The 7,766-nt window shown below is 39.9% G+C and overlaps 1 protein-coding gene across 1 annotated transcript; it reads right to left on the reverse strand.

The window, feature by feature from the left end:
- Positions 1-159: 159 nt before the first annotated feature.
- ldah (lipid droplet associated hydrolase) lies at positions 160-7,630 on the reverse strand. The gene is made up of 7 exons (XM_017434835.3): positions 6,965-7,630; positions 5,582-5,716; positions 5,338-5,466; positions 4,775-4,944; positions 3,269-3,509; positions 3,118-3,200; positions 160-3,003 (listed from the first exon to the last, which is right to left on the reverse strand). Exons 2-7 carry the CDS (start codon positions 5,706-5,708, stop codon positions 2,815-2,817), a joined length of 939 nt encoding a protein of 312 aa, XP_017290324.1. The 5' UTR covers positions 5,709-5,716; positions 6,965-7,630; the 3' UTR covers positions 160-2,814.
- Between the last annotated feature and the right edge of the window lie 136 nt (positions 7,631-7,766).

Below are 7,766 nucleotides of genomic sequence, written 5' to 3' on the forward strand. Positions count from 1 at the left end.
AGCATTTAGATCGTTAAAAACTCCATCACTACAGAGACAAGTTCATAATTAATAATCCTAATTAAATAAAGGTTGGAAAGTCAAACCAGAGGCTCATTGAAAACAATGAAAACCAGGTTATGTAAGTAACTCTACCAAGAAACCGCTCAGGAAAAACACTGGGTTTGATCATTTTATTAAAACTGTTTTTTGTTTTGGCCCCCAAAATAAAACATTTTGTAAATTAAGTCCAAGCTTCTTTTAAACATTTGAACAAGCAAACATTTGATAAAACTGAGCAACCTAGATAATATTAAAATCAAGACAAAGTTTTCATAAAAGTCTTTCATTTTCACGATGATTAATTAAAAATAAAAAGCCATTAAATCTATGAAAAGGGTGCAGATTGGATCTACTAAACAGGAGCAGTGAGTGAAAGATGAATCCAACAACACGTTTGGCACAGACTCAAAATAAAGCTCATATTAACTGTAAAGCACGGCGGTGGAAGTATCACAGTTCCAGTTTCTTTGTCGCTTTAAAAAGAAACTCTGCATGACGTTAAAAGGTGTTTGATAAAAGACCACCTGTCCGATTCGGAAATAGGCAACTGCTGTTTCCAATAATAATAAAAACATTACTTTTAAAACAGTTAAACTCAAATAAAGCTGCTTTGATTTAAAAAAATAAAAGAAACAAAATTATAGGTGTAAAATAGGAAGTAATATAGATTAATTTCACATAATACAACATAAATTCTTATTTTTTAACACAAGAAAAAGTTTTACATGCTGTTTAAAAACATGGAAAAAGTGCTTTTAAGCTGTAAAGATTTTGTTCAACATTTTGAACAATCTGTTTTTTAATATATTCCCCCGAACAAAATAAACTTTTTTAACGTTGACTCTAAATCAAATGCATCCTTAGAATAAATCACACAATCAGGAGCTTTCATGAAAACCTGCGTTTTACTGAAAGAAGTCGTTTGGCCATTTGATCTGTTTAGGCAAAAAGGAGCAAACTAAAAACTTTATACAAACTGTAAAACATGGGGGTGGAGGTGTCATGGTTTGGGAATGCTTTCCTGCACGATTTGGGGAATTCTCAGCTGGTGCAGAAGAAAAATTTTAATTATTTAAAGTTAAGGTGAAGCAGGAGTGGAACCTAAGACTGACCCAAAACCACTGAGGACGGGTTCGAAGGACAAATGGAGAGTTCTGGAGTCAACTTCATCCTGTTAATATGACGTGAAACTCAACGGATTCTGCTCTGAGAGATAACTGATCATTTAAATTAAATACCTGAGGGCGCCTGTAAGCATTAAAGCACCCTTATTACTTCTTGTTGTCACAGTTTTTGGTTTGCTTCTCCTCCTGTAGATTTGGGAAAACCTCAAACAAAAAAATAAATCAGAACGTGTGGTTTGATCAGGAAGTTTTCTATGACTTTAGGTTTAATGTAGATGGGCAGAAAGACAACTAAGAGATTGTGGAGACAACCCCTGCCATCTTCGGAGCTCTTTAACTCAAAGATACAGCCTGACAGATGCAACATTTAAACAGGTCACAGAAAGTTGGACTTTTAATGACTTAGTGGTAAAGGTTTTTACGCGATTAGAGTTTATGTTTTTGTGAATTTTTGAGATTTGACCACGTAGCCCTGCAGCCTGGCGACCCGTCCAGGGCGTACCCCGCCTCCTCATCGGCACCAGACTCCCCCAAACCCCTGCAGGTAAAGCAGATGGACGGATGGACTCTTTTTACTCTCACAGTCTTGCCAATTAGTAAAAGTTATCTATCTAAGGAAGCCAGCGGATTGCGTCGATCCTGAGCAGCACATTGGCGACAGCAGGAAGGAATGACTCCCTTTGAACAGGAAGAAACCTCCAGCAGAACCAAAACCAAGATGGACGTCCATCTGCCTCGTTTTAGGTCATTTAGGATTCCCTAAATTATTCCTTTTTGTTAAATAACTCGAATAATGAAAGAGAGAATTTTTGTTCCATTCTCCAGGTTTTAGTATCTGGGATAAATAGTCTTTAAACTGTCTGACCTGGGTCAAAGGTTTTGGGGTTTTCTATCCTCCAGCTTTTCACGGTTTGCTGAAATTGTGTCTCATTCCTCCTGAATGGGAGGAAATGATGGAACCGAGTCAGGTTTGTAGAACGCATTTTCAGCCAGGCCACAGATGTTCTCTATGGGACTGAGATGAGGGCTTTGTGATGGCCGATAAAGAACGCAGATAGAACCTGTCTTCTTCCTGAGCGGTATGACGGCAGGACGTTCCTGCGGTGTTTATACTTGTGTGTAATTGTTTCAACAGATGAACGGGGTAACCTTCAGGCATCTGGAAATTCTGCTCAAGGACGAACAAGGTAATTCTCTTCCTGACATCTTGGCTGATTTTGTTTGATTTTTCCCAAACGTAGTGTACGAGGTGTGCCTCTAATTAACTCAACCAATCAGAAGCTGCCAAAGCTATGACATCATCACCAGGGCTTTCACAAATAGTTTAAAGGCTAAGTAAACCTACAGTGCATGTCTCATCAGTTTTTGCCACTTAAAGTTTGAAACTGTTTGGATTCGACTTACAGTTTTCACTCAGCGACAGTTTGTCAGAGGCTCGATTTCTAGTTTGCGTTTCTGCCTGCCTGTGTGATGAAGACGGGTGCTGCCTGCTCCCCGACCTCCCTCAGCAGGTGAAGATCAGAACGCCGGTTCTTCCACACGACTTCATCTTCACGCGGTTTATTTTCGTGGTCACTGAATAAAGTTTCATCTCCGTCGCCGAGTCCAGCGAGACATCCGGCTCCACCGCGACCACGAAAGGGACAACTCACGTCCTCAAGGATCCGCGGAGCCATTCCACAACCATTGAGGCCACTTCCTGTCCCGCGTCCAGGACGAAGGCGTGGCGGAAGCCCCTTTCACACAGCCTGAAGTCTCCGTGTGGGAAGTCCTGCTTGATGTCGTGGAAGAAGCTTACGGGGCACCAGTGGTCTGTGGCTCCGTAGTAAAATATGAGCTAAAACCATCAACAGGCAGAGTTTATTTATCAGATGTAACACAAAAGATGTGAAAGAGTTGACTGATAATTACAACCTGTCCTCGTGTTGATGTTATGAAACAAGTAGCTTACCTTGTCGAGGTTTTTCTTGATAGTTAAATTGTCTCTTTCCACAACTTTCTTCATTTCTTGACCCCCCAAATACATGGAGTTGGCTGCAAAAGGAAAGTAATTAACTAACAACTCCTGAAGAGCGAACGTCGCCACGGTGACGCCGACCAACCTCCACAGTCTCCACTGAGCAGCTCCACGCAGGGAGGGACGACGCACCGATCCAGAGACGGGACGCCGCTGAACGCCAGCTGGATGAGAAACGCTCGCAGGCGGCCCGGCAGCAGGGAGAGCAGGAAGACCGGCAGGTAAGCCAGGTACCGCATCTGACACAGCACGGGGGTCATGACCTTCCCCTGGGGCGTCTGAGCCATTCGCTCGATGGTGGGGAACAGCATGACGGCCTTCAGGACCTGCAGCGGAAACAGGTCAGCGGCCGAGTCTTCGAGCAGATCAGCTGCAGCCGCGTGAAGCGGATCTGCTGCTCCGTTTTATTTCAGGTGCTGATCGACATTTTAAACAGTCAGCATCTTTAAATGTTTGTATTTATTCACTCTTTTAAACTTTTCAAAATATTCTACTTTATTTAATTGTCTTTTTCTGCTTCTTTTAGTTAGCCTTTGGCTACTTTTAGCCTCTAGTTAGCATTTTGATACTTTTAGTCAGCATTTGGTACTTTTAGCTAGTATTCACTTTAGCAAGCCTTTTGCTACTTCCTGATACCATTATGCTACTTTTAGCTTGTAGCTAGCCATTGGCTCCTTTTAGCTATTGTTCTGCTACTTTCAGATAGCCTTTTGATACTTTTAGCTTGTCTAATTTAGCTTTTAGCCTGCCTTTTACTGCATTTAGCATCTAGCTAGCCGTTCAATGCTTTTAGCCAGCATTTGGTACTTTTAGCTGTAAGCTAGCCTTTTGCTACTTTCAGCAAGTATTATGCTACTTTTAGCTCTTAGCCAGTTTTTTTCTTATTTTTTTGCTTTTGATAGCCTTTTAGCTTTTACCTAGCCTTTTCTTACTTATAGTTTTTAGCTACCATTGTGCTACATTTAGTGACTGTTCTGATACTTTTAGCTAGCCTTTTGATGCTTTTAGCTTGTATTTTTTTATGTTTTTCAGAATGCCTTTTGCTACTTCCTGATACCATTATGCTACTTTTAGCTTTTATCTAGCAATTGGCGTCTTCTAGCTATTGCTCTGCTACTTTTAGCCTTTTGTTATTTTTAGCTTTTAGCCAGCCTTTTACCACATTTAGCATCTAGCTAGCCTTTCAATGCTTTTAGCCAGCATTTGGTACTTTTAGCTTTAAGTTAGGCTTTTGCTACTTTCAGCAACTATTATGCTACTTTTAGCTCTTAGCTAGCCTTTTTCCTACTTTTTGCTTTTGTTAGCCTGTTACCACTTTTAACTTTCACCTAGTCTTTTGCTACTTTCAGCTTTTAATCAGTGTTCTGCCTCGTTTAGCTTTAACTTCTCAGTTTCAGCTTATTCAGCGCTCAGACTGCACGTTACCCTAAAATATAATATCTGTATCGGTTTTTAAACATGTCTACCGTGTGCAGAAATTATTCTATTGTTTTCACTTTTAAAAAAATCAGCTAAATATGCGTTTGTTTCTGAATATTTGCAAACCAAAGTTGATTCAGATCTCCGGTTGTGTAAAAACGGCGACTGTAACCTTGAGCTCGGGGTCCCTCTTCATCATCTCCAGGATGATGTAACAACCAATGGAGTGGCCCACCAGAACCAAGCCGGTCTCTCTGGGAACCCGTTTCCTGAGGAAGGCCAGCTTGTGCTCGATCTGCCCGTTCAGCCCGAACACGTCGTCCCTCTCTGCTGCCGCGGCGTCTGTTGAGGACAAACGGTAAAAACGTTGTACATGATGGCGTAGTTTGTGTTGGTAAAATGTGTTAAAGATGGCTCCGTTTTAAAAGAAAACGTAATAATAGTAAAGAAATATATTTATTTTAATTATTTCACAGATGTCAGGGTGTTCAGAGGATGTTATCGGTTTTACAAACAATAACTTTGCTGTTATTTGTGGTATTTTTTGAAAACTGAGAACAAGTTTCTCCTCATCCAGTAAAAGCATTTCTCTGAAGATAAAGTGACGTTTCTCTGTCAATATTCAAGCACGTTTGAATCAAATATGTAATGATCAAAGCACATGGCCGGTCTGTTCCGGTTCTAAGCGGCAGCAGGGAGTTCTGTGTCCGTTCCAGCTCAGAACCAGATCCATACCGTCCACCATGTCCATGGAGTCGGGGGGAGCACAGTGTCCAGCGTGGCTCACGGCCCAGACGGGGCGTCCCGACGAGCGGTGAAGCGTCTGCATGAAGGTTTTATAAAAGCCCACAACACCTGGGTTCCCTGTGCACAACAAATAAAAACCCTCAGGAGGTTTCCACTTATTTAAGTTAGTTTGTGGCAGTTTAATGTAGAAATAAAACGCACACAGACTGAAAAAGCAAACAGTTTAACTCACCTGGGATGATGAGGAAAAGAACTTTGTGTTCTGGAAGTAAGCGACCCGATCCAAATGTGAGCAGCTCTGTGGCGGCTCCACAGCAGTAAATAAACTCCGTCTGCGGCTCATCCTTCCTGCTGTCCATCTGGTCCTCTGAAAGAGACAAAATGGCCGTCGGTTTAAAGATTTACACACAACCACATCCCCAACAATCCAACCACAGACCGAGTCCACTCAGTTATAGACAACATTAGCTCAGAATACTTAATATTATCCAAATATAATCTTTGTTTAGTTCCTGGGATCGGTCAATGGTGTCTTTAAGGACTCAAATCTCAATAAAGACAAAAATTGTGAGACCACGGCCAAATATACATATATATTTTCTTTTTTTAAGAGTGTCCAAGTTGTTAATTCATATTTGTTTGAGGAAAGAAACATGCCATATTTTTATTAAAACAGAAAACCCAAAAGTTTGTGCTGTATATCAGCCATCCTGCCCAGATTTCTAAAGAAAATCTGATATTTTTCAACCTCTACAGCACACAAAGCCCCCATATTAATTAATGTTAGCGCAAAAAATTGTGGTTCTGAAACGTTTTTATTAATAAAGCGAACCATTTGTAAAAAAAAATAGATAATTTTGAAGGCACAAATAAATCAGTATATCGGCAAATCATTATTTTATAGCAAATACATCAAAACACAAGCAGCAATAGTTCAACGATATAAAAATCCCTTACAGTACAGTTAAAAAAAACTATTTAAAAGCTGATCAAAAGGCAAATACATTCATAAATAAATACAATTTTTAAGGCACACTTGCATTTGCATTTGAGCGTTTTTTTTTTTTTTTTCATATGAAAACCAACAAAACTAATCTACATTTTAAATTAATTTCTAATGTTTTATCCTAATAAAACAACCAAATTAAATCAAATTAGGTTATGGCTGCTTTAGACTAAAACTCTACACGAGCAGGACTGAAGGGAAAAGAACGTGACATAAAAGGATTTTTTATATATTATAAATAAATAAATTTGTTATGACTTTAAATGAGAATCCAAGGATTTCTGGGCTGAGCCCCCCGATGGTTAAAGATCTTAAAAACGCCCCTGTGCTGCAGGAGCAACCAGTGTTTATCAGCAGACTGAGTCCGAAGGTGATTTATTTAGGTCAAAGATTAGAAAAAGAAAGACAACACTCCCTTCAGTTAACAGTAAAATCAACTCTCAGGTCCCATTTTAAGGTTTTCATTAGTTTAAAACAATTAACAGTTAAAATGACGGCACCACTATCATATCTAGACTCGTAAATAAAAACCAAAACTCTATAAAGTGTTAACCGTGCGGTTAATGTGAGTTAGTTCTGCAACTGATAAGGGTAACAGATACTACTTACCTCTTATTATTGGAGAAATTATCCGTTTATCCTCCCGATAATCGATGACACTTCTTGGTGTAGCTTGTCTGCTCTGCCGGCTCCTGATTGGTCAGTTTACCGGCAGTTCTGCCGCTGCGTTCGAGCTCAGAGGAATACTCGGATTTTTGTGCTCTCTTCATATAGAGCCCAAAAAAGAACCCGTCTATCTTCGGTGTTTTTGATCAAATAGAGTCTACAAATCATTTAGTTTGTTTTTTTTTACGGGTTAAGATCATTTTCGTCACATCTTACTCGTTAATGTCAAAACAGGAACACATAATGCGTTGTACGTGTTCGCATTTCGGAGGAGCCTTGAATGCAACAAAAGGCCACTTCTTTTTCTCTCTATAACAGAGCGGCAGCCATTTAGCTCACGATCACACTTCCGCCCCCTGTTGGTCAGGAGTCGAACCACATGCCCTTTTCTTTTTTGTTTTTTTTAACTAACTGAGAAGAGTTACAGTTAATTTAGTGCAGGACTTTTACTTTCAACACAACATTTATACAGTGTAATAGTGGTACATAAAGTGGAATAAATACTCTGATGGAAAACTAAGATTTAGTAACACGTCTTCATTAGGTGCAGTCATGTGTCTGATCATGTCGTGACCTTTCTGCTGAGTCCTCCAGCTGGCGTCCTTGTGTTTCTGATAATATAATTGCTACAAAAACCTTCTCCTATTATCTTAAAGTTGGCATAATCTGTGTCAATCCCTGAGATTCTCTCCTTGACATTTCTTTGTAATAAATAAATAGAAATCAAGAAGCTGGACCTCCTGTC

The sequence above is a fragment of the Kryptolebias marmoratus genome, linkage group LG10, assembly GCF_001649575.2.
Source record: "Kryptolebias marmoratus isolate JLee-2015 linkage group LG10, ASM164957v2, whole genome shotgun sequence".
In the NCBI taxonomy this organism is placed as follows: domain Eukaryota; kingdom Metazoa; phylum Chordata; class Actinopteri; order Cyprinodontiformes; family Rivulidae; genus Kryptolebias; species Kryptolebias marmoratus.

Excerpts from the sequence above, each read along its gene's own strand:
- ldah (XM_017434835.3), bottom strand. The coding sequence starts at position 5,708 with ATGGACAGCAGGAAGGATGAGCCGCAGACGGAGTTTATTTACTGCTGT. Across the intron at positions 4,945-5,337 it reads CTCCATGGACATGGTGGACG|ACGCCGCGGCAGCAGAGAGG; the intron begins GTATGGATCTGG and ends TGTCCTCAACAG. Across the intron at positions 3,004-3,117 it reads TCAAGAAAAACCTCGACAAG|CTCATATTTTACTACGGAGC; the intron begins GTAAGCTACTTG and ends TGATGGTTTTAG.